The sequence below is a fragment of the Nerophis ophidion genome, linkage group LG01 (assembly GCF_033978795.1).
Source record: "Nerophis ophidion isolate RoL-2023_Sa linkage group LG01, RoL_Noph_v1.0, whole genome shotgun sequence".
Classification (NCBI taxonomy): domain Eukaryota; kingdom Metazoa; phylum Chordata; class Actinopteri; order Syngnathiformes; family Syngnathidae; genus Nerophis; species Nerophis ophidion.
Window position 1 is genome coordinate 48,894,602 of NC_084611.1, and position 15,634 is coordinate 48,910,235.

The window sequence follows — 15,634 nt, forward strand, 5'->3', positions numbered from 1 at the left end:
GATTAATCAGGATTTTAAATGCAGATTAATCATCATTAATCACAATTTAGAACTGGGATTAATCATGGATAATCACAGGTAATTACCAGGCCTGGTAATAAAAATGTTTTCATCATAACCTTTAAACAAGATGCTTCCTGTGTTTACATCGGGGTACCTAATGAAGTGGCCAGCGGTCCTCATCAAAATAAAAGCATTAATTGCCTAATAATGCGTCACGGCTGTCACGTGCACTTCCAGTAATGTGCGGAAGACAGAGAGAGAGAGAGAGAGAGAGAGAGAAGGGGGGGGGGGGTGTACTGTGTACTGTCCCTTTAAGAGCCGCAGCAGCCGCTGTCTCCTCTTCTGGATGTGCTGTCCACGCGCCTTATTGTTGCTTTTGCCGCTGCGCAGGATGTGAGAGTGGTGGCGGGAGGCGACATGGATGTATGCAGCGTGACATGTCTGAGGATTCTTTTCTCTTTCTACCTCATCTTGCTGCCGCTCACAGGTAGGAACTTCCACTTCTCAAATAAGTCCTTTTGGATCGTGGGGGGTTGAATCAACCTCGCGTGGAAATGTACTCGCAGACTATCTTAGTCATCAGCAACTCGGTTGGCTAAAGGAATATGATGAGAAGGTGAATAGTTAGTGGGTTGAGGGGTGCGTGGAAAGTCTGTCCCCCGCAAACACAATTACTGCACACCACATCATGAGAGCATGTTTTTTTTTTTATCTTCCTACACTTTGCATCCCTACTGTTTGTTACCACTAACTTAAGATTCATGACAATGTGATGTCCAAACGGTGGACATTTATTCATGAAAATATGGAAGCAGCTGCAGAGAGGATAGAAGTCCAGACTGCAAAATAAATGTATTGTTATTCTTGTGGTGTCGATGCCTTTTTGGAGGCTCTTGCCTCGCAGGACAAGTCAGCAAATGTTGCAGGTGTGTCAGGCACAGCAACAATTTTCTATTTTGGGCTCCTGAAAAGGAATTTTTCAAAACAGATTTTTAGCACGGATGTTAAAGTTAGTAAAAAAAAAAAAAAAGGATGGCTAGTTCCCACCACTTAACATAATGATATTATGGACAGGCAGTAGAAAATGGATCAATCATGGATGGATGATAATTATTATTATTATTCTCAATATTATAAAAACGATTATTATTATATTATTATTGTTGTTATTATTATTAACATCATTGATATTATTAGTATTGGTATTATTATTGTCATTATAATCATTATTATTGTTATATTATTATTATTTTAATTATTACCATTGATAATATCATTATTACTGTTGTTGCTATAATTATTACCGTTGCTATTATTATTACTACTATATTGTTATTATAGTTAATATCATTGATATTATTATTATTATTCTCATTATAATAATAAGTATTATTATAATATTATTATTGTTGTTATTATGATCAACATCATTGATATTATTATTATTATTCTTATAATAACGATAATTATCAGATCATTATTGTTGTTATTCTAATTAATAGCATTGATATTATTATTTTTATTATTGTCATTATCCTAAGAATTATTATTCTCAAATTATTGTTATTAGAATTGATATCATTGATATTATTATTATTATTCTCAAATTATAATAACAATAATTGAGGCCCTTTACTTGCAAGATAGTCAAAAAAATTTGCATGCATGTCAGGTATGGAAATTTTTTTTATATTTTGGGTTTACCCGAAAACAACATTTTGAAATTAGCTAGCGCTAATTAGTAAAAGGTAGTCCCTCCCACCAGTTTCTGGTATTAACACGAACAATTGCTGAGGAGGTCTATCATTGGGGGCCGCATGTAACCACCAGGGCCACGTCTAAATTCATATTTCTATTGTTATTACTAATATTATTATGTTCACATTTTGATGCCTTTTTGAGCCCTTAAAATGCCAGAAAAGTCGCCTAATGTTGTAGTTACGTCATGAATGGCAAAGTTTTTTGGGATAGTTTCTCGTATAGACGTGAAAATCGCTGGAGACGTCCATCATGATTGGACTTACGCAAAAGTCTCAAGAACCCAGACCTAAAAACAATCATCTTGTGTTTCGTTGGCCACTTTTCGGCCAAAAACGGGACTTTAACCAACTTTAACTTCGACTAAATGAGGTTGAAATGACAGATATTTGACATAGTAGCATGTGAAAATTGTACTAAGTAGATTTCTATTCAATTCAACGCAGAAACAATTATTGCATGCATCATGCACAGCTTTGTTTCTCTACCATAGGGCCACCGGCGCCCTCTGAAGGGCCACGAAAAAATATTAGTTTCTCAGCTTCAGTTGTAATACACTTTTCCACCACTTGTGGCAGTAATGACAACATCAGGCCAGCAGAAGAAGTCTGAAAGCTGAAGTCTCAGAGAAGTTTCTTCAGCGCCAAAAAATATGACCAAATTGGCGACGCTGTATTTGCATTTGCACTTAGATTTCACATATCGTGATTTTTATCATTTTTTTATTATTAATTACTTCAAATGTATTTATTTCAGCACAACATAATTTGTATATTGTATAAAATAATTGCAATACATTTCAATTTATTTTTCATAATTTTTTGGTATCTTTTTGATGATACTTATTTAGAAGGCGTATATATATAGTATTATTTATTATTAAATTAGTTAGAATGTGTTTATTTTAGCACTCTGTGGTTGTATGTACATTTATTTTTCAGCAGTTCTTATTGAGTCCCTTGTAGTGTTTTGGTACTTTTCAATACTTTTCTAAATAAAGGGGACCAGAAAAAAAATTCATTATTGTCTTTATTCGAACATAAAATCTTAGTGTACATTAAACATGTTTATTATTGTAATTTCGTCCTTAAATAAAATATTAAACATACTCGACAACTTGTCTTTTAGTAGTAAGTAAACAAACAAAGACTCCTAATTAGTCTGCAGTAACATATTGTGTCATTTATACACCTATTATTTTGTAGACATTATGAGGGACAAACTGTAAAAAATGATTATTAATCTACTTGTTCATTTACTGTTAATATATCATTATTTTCTGTTTTAACATGTTCCATCTACACTTCTGTAAAAATGTAATAATCACTTATTCTTCTCTTTATTGATACATGACATTAGTTTTGGATGATACCACACATTTAAGTATGGATCCGATACCAAGTAGTTACAGGATCATACATTGGTCATATTCAAAGTCCTCATGTGTCCAGGGACGTACTTCCTGACTTTATAAACATAATATGATTTTTTTTTAAAAAGGAAACAAGATTTTGTGCTGCTAAAAGTATCCATGTAATCATCGTAGTATCAACTACATACGCTCCTGTACTTGGTATCATTACAGTGGATGTCATGTGTAGATCCACCCATGGCGTTTGCTTACATCGTGCCGCCGGTGAGCCATTGTATTCTCCTATGGAGTGAAGCATGTTCAGCTATTCATCATCCTCCAGTGATAATGATACTGCCATTGAGGCCAGGATTATGGTCTTAAAGCACCTCTTCCTTTTCAGTATTATAACTTCACCTTCATTCTCCCGTTTCTGTCTACACACTGTTTCTGCTTGTAAGTACTCTGTGTGTGTGCACTGCCGAACCTGCTCCTCTGCTCCTAAAACCAGCAAATGTCACGATGTGAAGACGACAGAAGGGTGTGGGACCGTTTGTTTCTAAAGGCTGTATAGTCCCGAATATGATTCATTAGTATCGCGGTACTATACTAGTACCGGTATACCGTAGAACTCTAGTCCCTTTTTTGCAGAATATTTGATTAGTATTTATTTTTGTAATCAGGCTGACCTAAGCCTGGATAATAATGAACACATGCGTTCATATCGTGTGACAAGGCGGTATACTGTAAGCAGTTTAGATATTATTATTTAATATAATTTGAATGAAGAAGTTTACTAATCTAGTTGTAATGTTTGAGTCGGCCCCGAGGCCTTCTGTAGTGGAAGATTTCAGAAAGTTTAAGAACTCCTGATGTGCCGATCAATGTATACATAAGATGAGAGCGGAGAAAGTGCCTTCAGAATAAAACTGTTTTTAAAGATTTGTATACATTTTTGACCTTCTGACAATAAAACAAATATTGGGATCTTTTTAAATCTCATTTAAATGATGCAGACACGTTACTTACTGTGATTCATCTAAAAAACTAATGGTCCGACTGCACTAATCCAAAGTAAACGCACTTTTATTTTGACACATTCCAACAGTACGACAGTTGCTGAACAAACGTTCCTGGGAATGTTTACCTTAAACCTGCCGGCTCAGGTGTGCAGATCACAACAGCACTCATTTGCATAACAACCTGAGGGAGGGAAGGAGGGGGCGGGGCCACTCCTTCTCCCGCCAGGCAACAGGTGTGTGTTGTCGGTTTGAAAGCATCAATTATTCACGGCAGCCAAGTAACACTAGATGGAAACACCACAGACCCCAGTTGTGGCTCGTTATTGTAATGACTTATTCTTAATTAGTTATATTCATTATGTTGTTGTAATGACTTATTCTTAATTAGTTATACTTAGTATGGTATCTTTGTCGCTTGTGTCAATCATGTGATGAGATGGAGGTCAGAATATTGCACTTTGCACAAATGTTGCTCTCTTGGTGGGACAAACGGTAGAGAATAGATGGATGGATGGATGGATGGATGGATGGATGAGGTGTGAATGCTCCAATGCTGAAGTTGAAATGCTGACAAAATGTAGTGTGAATGTAAGAATAGTTTGAATATCGGAATGGTTTGAATGTTGAAGAGTTTGAATTTCCAGGAAAAAATTTATTCGGTTTGAAACTTGGGAAAGTGTTAGTTTGAATGTCCAGGATGAGTGGAATGTGTTGATGTTGGAATGGTTTGAATCAGTTGGAACATGTGGGAATTGTGCAACTTGGCAAAATGTCCCATTCATTTCAATGGGAACTTCCTGGAAGTTTGGGAATTTGGGGAAAAGTGGTATAAAAAAAATTAATGTCCTGAATGAGCTGAATTGGTTGGTGTTGGAATTGTTTAAACCGGTCAAGAAATGTTGAAATAGTAACATTTTTTTTTTTTTTTTTAAATGGTATTATGGAATTTCTGGAAAACTGTGAATTTTTCTTGTTCTTAAACCAACTTGTTTTTTTGTCCTGACTAAGAGGAATGTTTTGACAGTGAACGGTTGAAATATGTGAAAGGAGTCATCACACTAAAAAAGTTTGGAAATAGAGTTAGAAAAAAACAAGAATTCCTGAAAATGTGTTGAATGTGGAAATATGGTGGTTTGAATGTCCAGGGCGAGTTGAATGTGTTGAAGGTGGAATGGTTTGAATCAGTTGAAAAATGTGGGAATTGTGCAACTTGGAAAAATGTCCCATTCACTTCAATGGGAACTTCCCGGAAATTTGGGAAAAAGTGGTATTTTTTTTTTAAATGAATGTCCTGAATGGATGAGTTGGTTGGTGTTGGAATTGTTTAAATCTGTCAAGAAATGTTGAAGTAGTAACAGTTTTTTAATTGATAAATGGTATTATGGATTTTCGGTAAAACTGTGAATTTTTCAAGTTCTTAAACCAACTTTTTTTTTGGTCCTGATCGTGGAACAGTTGAAATGGGTCATCGCATTAAAAAAAGGTTGGAAATAAGGTTAGAAAAAAAAGGAATTCCTGGAAATTTGTTGAACGTGGAAAAATGGTTGTTTCAATGTCCAGGATGAGTTGAATGTGTTAAAGGTGGGAATTGTGTAAGTTTGAAAATTGGAAAATTCATTTTGAATCGGGAAAATGTCCCTAAAGACTGGGAATTCTTGGAATTCCAGGAATTTTTAAAAATACCATATTTCCTTGAATTGCCGCCGGGGCGCTAATTAATTTAAAACCTCTTCTCACTCCTGCGCTTACCAAAGGCATGCGGTAAAAGTAAGCATGCGCTAATTATTTTAAAACCTCTTTTCACTCCGGCACTTACCAAAGGTATGTGGTAAAAATTTGAGTGTGATGTAAGCTTGGACCTTAAATCCTACTGAATAGCTCTTAATATTCTTCTCTTTATGAGATTTCCAATTACCGGTATTGAAATCAGCCTGTTGAGATCCGCTTCCCGGATCACATCTTTTGTCTGTTTTTTGAGTCCTTTTTGGTTTTTTGATTGTTTGGACTTTTCCGGTGCTAAGTTTGTATGTGCACTTCCTGTTTTAGTTACCATGGTTCCTCATTTGTTCCACCTGCCATGCCTTTTGACGTACACCTGATGGCAATTGTTACTTAAGTATTTAAGCCTGCATTCTACCTCAGTTTGTTCTTGGTTCGTCACTTGCTATATGCAACATGCACGTTTTGGTTTCTGTAAGTCTTTGTATTTTTGCTATGTCTCGTCTTGGCTTCCGTGCATTCAACACACTCATCTTGAACTCTTTGAACTCCATGCTAAATGTAGCATTAGCTTCCCGTGCATAGGCACGCACTTTCTTTTCTGTTTGCACCAGTGTTCTTTTGTCTTTTGTATATTAAAATCAGCTCTTACCTGCAATCCTGCCTGTCTGGTCCCACTGCATCCTTGGGTGATACCATCGCACATGTGTTCCAAACGTGACAGGACGAACCAAGCATCTTGTCACTGCGCCGCTCTCGACGACTCCTTCCACGCACAGCAACACATCCACTCTAGCCCAGTTTTCCTCATTGAGGTTTGGTAAATCCGCTTCTTTTTTCAAACCCGCTACTTACTTGGCAGTGTGGCAAAAGCTACCCTCCATTGCCAATGCTCCACTTCCGCGTAGTGGCGTCACCCCTCCCACTAGGGATGACGTCATCCCCCAAGATTTTTTTTAAAATTCAGTTTGTTCCCTCTGTAAGCCCCCCACTAAGGCTTTTTGTTCAAAAAATAATTTTTAATGACAGATTTTGTTCCAAATTTAAGTTTCCTCAGTCCTCTGGTTTTCAGATCCCGCCCTCTGTGACTTTGGCTCCACCTCCAGTGACTGTTTCTCCTACCCAGTCTACCCACCTCCTGACCCACCCTTAAGGTCATCTCTGACCGCGGGGAGCGCATCTGGAATCCGCGTCTAGGATCCGCGTCTTGAGGGGGGGCTAGTGCTAGTAGCTGTGCTGCGGAGGTAGCACAGCTGCGACCCACTAAGCCGCAGCGTCCTACTAGACCTCCCCCACCAGTGTTCTGCCCTGTTAAGCCTGAACGACCCATTAGACCTCCACCTCCGGTCTTGCGACCCACTAAGCCACAACGACCTGTTAGACCTCCTCCACCGGTGTTCCGTTTTGTTAAGCCGCAAACCCCAGCTAGACCAGTCCTTGTCCAAGTCCCTGTCCGAGTCCTTGTTCAAGTCATAGTCCTAGTCGTAGTTCAAGTCCTACTGTCAGTCCTAGTGTTAGTCATAGTCCAAGTCCTAGTCCTAAGCTGGTTCACGCACCAGCCCCTGACCCCGGTCTGGATCCCACTCCAGCTTCTGACTCTTGGCTGGATCACACTCCAGCGCCTGCCAGCACCTTCGCGCATCATTATGTGTTCCAAACGTGACACAGCCTCCTCCATTTTGAAAATGATGACAGGGGAAGTGTCACTCGTGACGTCACGAGTTTGACCAGGCGGTAATACTAAGCATTTGCTAATTATTTTGGGAAGCAAGTTTGACCCGGCAGTAATTCAAGGCAGGCGCATACTATGTGCCCTGTGGCAATTCAAGGAAATACGGTAATTGTTGAAAAGGTGCACACAATTCCTGAAATGTTGGAACGGTTTGAGTGGCATTAAAAATGTGGGAGTTGTGGAACTTTGAAAAATGTCCTATTCTTTTCAATGGGAATTTCATGGAAATTTGGGAATTTCGGGAATAGCGGGAATTTTTTGAAAATGACAAAAAAATTTGAATGGTCTGAATGGTCGGTGTTGTAATTTTTCAAATCGCTTGAGAAATGTTGAAGTAGTAACATTTTTAATTGTGAAATGGTACTAAGGAATTCCTGGAATTTCAGGAAAACCAGGAATTTTTCCAGTTCAATAAAACAACGGTTGAAGTGGGTTGAAAAATAATGGGCGGAGTAGTTGACAAAAAAAAGTGTCAAAAAAAATAAATAAAAAATAAATATGTTTCTTAACATGTTTATGAAATGAAAGTGAAAATTAAATAAATGATAAATGATAAATGGGTTGTACTTGTATAGCGCTTTTCTACCTTCAAGGTACTCAAAGCGCTTTGACACTACTTCCACATTTACCCATTCACACACACATTGACACACTGATGGAGGGAGCTGCCATGCAAGGCGCCAACCAGCACCCATCAGGAGCAAGGGTGAAGTGTCTTGCTCAGGACACAACGGACGTGACGAGGTTGGTTCTAGGTGGGATTTGAACCAGTGACCCTTGGTTTGCGCACGGCCACTCTCCCACTGCGCCACGCCGTCCCTAGGATAAATTAAAATACAGATTCACCACTTTAGTCATAATTTTTGCGCTTAATCTTCTCTATGACTTTATTGTCATTACTGCCTCAGGTGGTGTCAAAGTGTATTACAACTGAGAAACCTATTTTTTGGTGGCCCTCTTGGGGGCCCCCGGCCCTATGGGTAACAAACACTGTTGTAGTTTGGGTGACATGCTTGTGTAGAGTGGACCATTGGCAACTCTAAATTTGCACATGCATCAAAAACAAACATTTGGAATCGGGTTGACTTAAAAAGAGTCGTTCAAAAGATTTGTTCAAAAGAGTCGATCCGCTCGGGGGTGTCACATGTCTAGGAGTCACACGCACGAACGTTAGGGCTGTGAATCTTTGGGGACCACACCAGTCCGTTCCATTCTTAGGCGTAACGACTCTATTCTGAATTGATTCTCGATTCAAAACAGTTCTATGATTCCTCCATAAAACAAACAACTCTGATCAATACAATTATTATTCACTTCTCTGTAAAACAAACTCTCTATCACATCAACTATACCGGGGGTCGGGAACCCGCAGCTCTAGAGCCGCTTTTAGCGCCGCCCTAGTGGCTCTCTGGAGCTTTTTAAAAAATGTATGAAAAATTGAAAAAAATGAAAGGAAAAAAAATACATTTTTTGTTTTAATATGGTATCTGCAGGAGGACAAACATGACACAAACCCCCCTAATTGCTGTAAAGCACACTGTTTACATTAAACATGCTTCACTGATTCGAGTATTAGGCGAAGCCGTTTTGTCCTACTAAGTTTGGCGGTCCTTGAACGCACCGTGGTTTGTTTCCATGTACAACTTTCTCCGACTTTCTACGACGTGTTTTATGCCAATTCTTTTTCTGTCTCATTTTGTCCACCAAACTTTCAACGTTGTGCGTGAATTCACAAAGGTGAGTTTTGTTGATGTTACGGTCTTGTGTGGAGTGCTAATCAGACATATTTGGTCCCTGCATGACTGCAAGCTAATCGATGCTAACATGCTATTTAGGCTAGCTATATGTAAACATTGCATCATTATGCCTCATTTGTAGCTATATTTGAGCTCATTTAGTTTCCTTTAAGTCCTCTTAATTAAATTTATATTTCATGACACACTATCTGTATGTAATATGGCTTTTAATTTTGTCTAGCAGCTCCAGACAGATTTTTTTTTATTTTTATTTTAGGTCCAATATGGCTCTTTCAACATTTTGGGTTGCCGAACCCTGAACTATGCCATCTGCCTGCTGGGAAAGGACAGATTTAAATATTAATAATAATAAGAATACCTTTTTTTAAACCGATATCTGATTGTTTTAATCGATTAAGAATCATTACATGTAAGAATGGTGAGTCACTTGAAATGTTATTTTCACTCGTCTGAGCTGATGGTCCCTGCAACATTTCACACTTTTTTAAAGCTCAACACATTTGACCCCGCTTCCTGACTCTGAAAAAGGCTGATATTGACTTCTCCCAGTGGGGGGCCCCCTGCTGAGCTGGCCCTCCAGGGCCCAACGGTCACATGAGTATCCTGCTCTTGTTGGTGGAGCAGCACACTCAAATATTACTAATACAATTACCTCTTTGTCTTTGTTTAGTTTGCCTTTTCTTTGGCAATGCATCACCCTGTCATGCATTCATGTTGTCTACTGACAGTAAACATCAACATCTTTGTATATCTTGACTAACATGCGTGTGTTGTTTGGGAACACTTGTTCATCTTTATTTTGTGTAGTTAAACTTCTCATCAACTCACCTTTACGTCTTTTCTTACATGTGTTTTTTTTATGTTGTTTTGTGTTGTTTTATGTTGTTTTGTGTTGTTTCATATAGTTTTATGTTGTTTTGTGTTGTTTTATGTGGTTTTGTGTTGCTTTGTGTTATTTCATGTAGTTTTATTTGGTTTTGTGTTGTTTTATTTAGTTTTGTGTTGTTTTATGACAACTCACATTAATGTGTGTTCTTACATGTGTGTGTTTGATGTTTTTAGTGTTGTTTTATGTTGTCTTTTGTTGTTTTTAGTTGTTTTATGTTGTTTATGTCAACTCACCACAATGTGTGTTCTTACATGTGTGTGTTTTATGTTGTTTTATGTTGTTTTGTGGGGCTTTATTATGTTTTATGTTGTTTTATGTTATCACATCTTAATGTGTGTTCTTACATGTGTGTGTTTTATGTTGTTTTATATTGTTTTATGTTGTCTTAAGTTTACTCACCTTAATGCAGGGGTCGGGAACCTTTTGGCTGAAAGAGCCAAGAATCCAAATATTTTAAAAATGTATTTCCGTAAGAGCCATATGATATTTTTTTCAACATTAAACACAACTAAACGCGTGCATTTTTAAGTAAGACCAACATTTCTAGAGTATAATAGGTCTCTTATTTTTTGTAATAACAATGGTATTCTTAAGCTAACTGTGGAGGGGGCTTGGCCTGCGGCCTGCAGCGAAGCAGGGTGTTGCCAGGACTGGCCTCGAAATCAGCGACAGGTGCGTAGATGGCCCACCTGGGCCTTGTTATCTAATCACCTGTCGCTCTGTTTAAAAGCAGCAGCCAGGAGGAGAGACGGGGTTGGGGCTGGAGGCAGAGCGTGAGCGAGAACGAAAGAGAAAAAGGCAATTGCTGGAAAGCAACTGAGACTTATTGAAAAATAAAACATATTGTAACCCTGAAACAGGCTCTCAAGTTGGTCTGAAGAACCCCCAGGAGGGCGAGCCCTAAATTAACCAATATTAAATAAATCACTTCTTAACCTTAATGCAACTTCTTGAACAAGTGCGGTAGGAAAAGGATGGATGGATTCAAATGGATGAGCATGTTTTATTTTTTTAACAATATTTTTAACACTTTGATTACAAGTGGAATTATTCATTACTTATCGTGTTAAGTAATGTCAGCTCAGATTTATCTGAGAGCCAAAGGCAGTCATCAAAAGAGCCACATCTGGCTCGCGAGCCATAGGTTCCCTACCCCTGCCTTAATGTGTGTTCTTACCTGTTTGTTCCACGTCTTAGATGAAGGGAGCAGTTGTAAGAGTAAAGAAGTGAAAAGTGAGACATAGTTTAGTGTAAAGAGACAGATTAGTGTAAATATGAAGAAGGACACACATTATTATTATTATTATTATTATTATTATTATTTCCTGCACGTGGTCTCCATTGCTGGAGGAAAAATGTCATTGCTGGGAGAGAATCTCTCTGACATTTTCTAGAATGGTTCTTAAGTTTCTATGATCTCGTGAGCATCCTGCGACCACGTGTCTTGTCTCTGTGTGTTGCCGCGGCAGCGAGGTGCAAGCCCGTCATCTCCCCCGGCGGGCCCCACGTCGTGGTCCCCAAGAGGGGCCGGCTGGAGCTTCGTTGCCATGACAACGCCACCGCCTCCGGGCTCAGGTGGCAGAGGGACAAGGCTCGCCGACTGGAGGGAGAGGCAGAGGATGGGGGCGTGGCCGTGGTCAAGGTGGCCGCCGCGCAGCCCTACCACATGGGCCGCTACGTGTGCGTCAATAACCTGACGCGGGAGAGCAGCTCCATCTACGTCTACGTCAAAGGTGGGTGCGGCGGACATCTTGCTTCCCGGACTCCCAAGTGACCCCCCCCAACCCCCCCTTCCCCCGTGTGGTGTGCGCAGACCCCGCCCACGCCTTCCAGCGCACCATGGTCAGGGTCATCCTGGTGCGGGCCGGAGAGAACTGCACCATCCCCTGCCTGGTCACCGACCCCCATATGACCCTGCTGGCCCTGCACACCTGTGACGGGCGACCTTTGCCCTCCGCCATGAAGTACTGGACCCAGCGTGAGCACGGCGTTACCATCGGCAACGCCCAGAAGGACTTTGAGGGATGCTACGTGTGTGTGGGGCGCACAGGTGACCACAACGTCACTTCCGGCCAGTACACTCTGGACGTGCGGCAAGGTGAATACTCTACCTCCATCTTTTTTTTTCACACCCCTCCGCTACTACTTACCTACTTACTACTTACCTACTCACTACTTACCTACTCACTACTTACCTACTTACTACTTACCTACTCATTACTTACCTATTTACTACTAACCTATTTACTACTTCTCTATTTACTACTTACCTACTTACCTACTCACTACTTACCTACTCACTACTCTATTTACTACTTCTCTATTTACTACTTACCTATTTACTACTTCTCTATTTACTACTTACCTATTTACTACTTCTCTATTTACTACTTACCTATTTACTACTTCTCTATTTACTACTTACCTACTTACCTACTCACTACTTACCTACTCACTACTCTATTTACTACTTCTCTATTTACTACTTACCTATTTACTACTTCTCTATTTACTACTTACCTATTTACTACTTCTCTATTTACTACTTACCTATTTACTACTTGTCTATTTACTACTTACCTACTTACTACTTACCTACTCACTACTTACCTATTTACTTCTAAGCTATTTACTACTTACCTACTTACTGCTTACCTATTTACTACTTACATATTTACTACTTACTATGTACTACTAAACTATTTACTACTTACCTATTCACTACATCTCGATTTACTATTTAACTATTTACTACTTTCTTCATTTACTACATCTCTATTTACTATTTACCTACTTACTACTTACCTATTTACTACGTACCAATTTACTACTTTCTTCATTTACTACTTCTCTATTTACTACTTCTCTATTTACTAATTACCTATTTACTACTTGTCTATTTACTACTTACCTGTTTGCTACTTTTGTATTTACCACTTTCTTCATTTACTACTTTCTTCATTTACTACTACTCTATTTACTACATTCTTCATTTACAACTTACCTATTTACTACTTTCTTCATTTACAACTTACCTATTTACCACTTTCTTTATTTACTACTTACCTATTTATTACTTTCCTATTTACTACTTTCTTTATTTACTACTTACCTATTTACTACTTTCTTCATTTACTACTTACCTATTTACTACTTACCTATTTACTACTTTCTTCATTTACTATTTTCTTCATTTACTACTTACCTATTTACTACTTTCTTCATTTACTATTTTCTTCATTTACTACTTACCTATTTACTAATTTCTTCATTTACTACGTTGGTCATTTACAACATTCATCATTTACTACATTCTTCATTTACTACATTTGTCATTTACTAAATTCGTCCAACACTAAGCATCGTGTAGAAGTATTACTAAGTGCTAAACAAGATATACAAACATAATAAAACAATCACTTACTATACAATGTCTGCTGTCACTTGGATAAAGACTGAGGGGATGTTTGTGTCTTCCACTTTACATCAACAAGTCATCATCATCCTCACATTGTGCTAAAAAAAAGTGCTTCTTTTCGTGTCTTTCTCGTCATCTCCGGGTCTAAGTTGAATGTCAAAGTTGACCAATTTGTGGGTTTATGTCCATAACCTTCTACTGTGCAGGTGAGAGGCGTGCTTTATCATTTAGAAATAACTTTCACCAACTCAGAGGCCATGTAGCAGCTCAATATGTCAATATATCTGCTAGTGAGTTAGCTTGCCAAAAATTAGTTTGTCTGCGTTAGCACTTATAATAACAATATCACTAATTCTTGTTATTATTCAGGTCACCACATGTAAATAGAGTATTGTTTTGTTTTTTTTCCAAGATTTTGGTAAACCTAATAGTGTACTGCCATTATCTGCATTGTTAGCCGCCTCCGACTTCCTGTATTTTATGAGTTAGAATCTATAAAAAAAACATATGAGTTCTTGTTTTGCATTAGGATTGGGAATGAAAGATACTAAAAAAGTGTGGTTCCACTTCAAAGCGTATAAATAAGAAAAACACTCTTAAGTTGAGGTATCAGGAGTATGTGACAATTTGAAATGTGGCCCGTGTTTGGCGTTGCCACGGTAACCTGGATGGATGTGTATACGATGAAGACTTGGTGGAGGTAATGAGAGTGCAGCTCACATACAACAACAGGCCAGTCACCTTCCAAGCGGACGCAGACAGGCAGTGGGACACGTTGAAGGACGCGGGGATTAGCTAACAAAGCTGTGCAACGAGGCGTGGAGATGTCGTGGGCGGGGGTTGGGGGGGTTGGCTGAAGAGAGTTATGACAACCTTGGTCACACACCAGCTTACTCGGAGTGAAAACAATTCATCATCTTGTTTGCGTCTGCAAAGACGGAGAATATGCAAATAAGCGCGTTCATTCATTTCTCCCCAATGACACAATGTTTATGCAAGTCCAGTGTGTTCTATGATGAGCGCGTCCAATTATTTCCACTGCCCGAAAGAAAATAAGGGCGTCCAAACTTTTTCCACTGAGGGCCGCGCACATTCTGATCTTTTTCATCTCCAAAAGCAATACAATACAATACAATACTGTATGTATGTATAACCTGTAGTTTAACCAATGACACAATGTTTATACAAGTCCAATGTGTTCTATAATTGTATTGCTTTTCCTCTTCAAAAGCAATACAATATCTACTGTATGCAGTTTTAACCTGGAGGGATCTCCTCAGGTGTGGTCACAGTCATACAAATCTTAAAAATATGTTATGCGTTATTATTATTCTTTTTCAACACTTAAATCTCTAGATCAACTTCAGGTTCATCAGTTGATAAAACATATTTTTTTAAATGTTGTATAGCCTGATTTTTATTGTAAAAACACATCATATGCAATATTTCCCAGACTTTGATGTGAAGTAATTAGAACCCCAAATAGGTCAATCATCTATGACAACATCCTTTTGGATTCATTCGTATTTTTTGAGCAATGACAATTTAAAATAAAATACAGCTCTTGAGGGTCCAACAGAACACCACACATAAAAATTTTACAAATTCATCATATATAAATGTTTTTTTAACGCTTACCCATTTTATACGTTTGTATTATTGTATGTAGTTTTGTATTATAGCTGTCATCTTTTTGTTTTATGCCATTTTTGTCGAATAAAACTTAGTTTTTTTAAATGGCAAACACACAAAATAATAAATATTTACCCCCAAAATGTTCAAAGTGGAATATTGGATGAGAAGTAATTGGAGCATTAAATAGGTCAATCATTTATAACAACATTGATATTCATTATTACTTTTTTAGCAAATGACAGTTAAAAAAATATATATTTATATTTAAATATATAAATGTGTGTGTGGTTGTGTGATTGCACAGTTCAGTACATATTCCTTACAATTGACCACTAAATGGTAAAACCCCA

At 38.2% G+C, this 15,634-nt stretch overlaps 1 protein-coding gene across 3 annotated transcripts in view; it reads left to right on the forward strand.

The window, feature by feature from the left end:
* The first annotated feature begins 329 nt into the window (after positions 1-329).
* The window catches only part of kitb (KIT proto-oncogene, receptor tyrosine kinase b), an 83,004-nt gene continuing 67,699 nt past the window's right edge, over positions 330-15,634 (forward strand). For all 3 annotated transcript variants that reach the window (XM_061905608.1, XM_061905614.1, XM_061905622.1), the window contains exons 1-3: positions 330-490; positions 11,701-11,964; positions 12,045-12,329. In XM_061905608.1, coding sequence (XP_061761592.1) covers positions 421-490; positions 11,701-11,964; positions 12,045-12,329 — 619 coding nt within the window. In that variant the 5' untranslated portion in view covers positions 330-420. The remainder of the gene's footprint in view (positions 491-11,700; positions 11,965-12,044; positions 12,330-15,634) is intronic.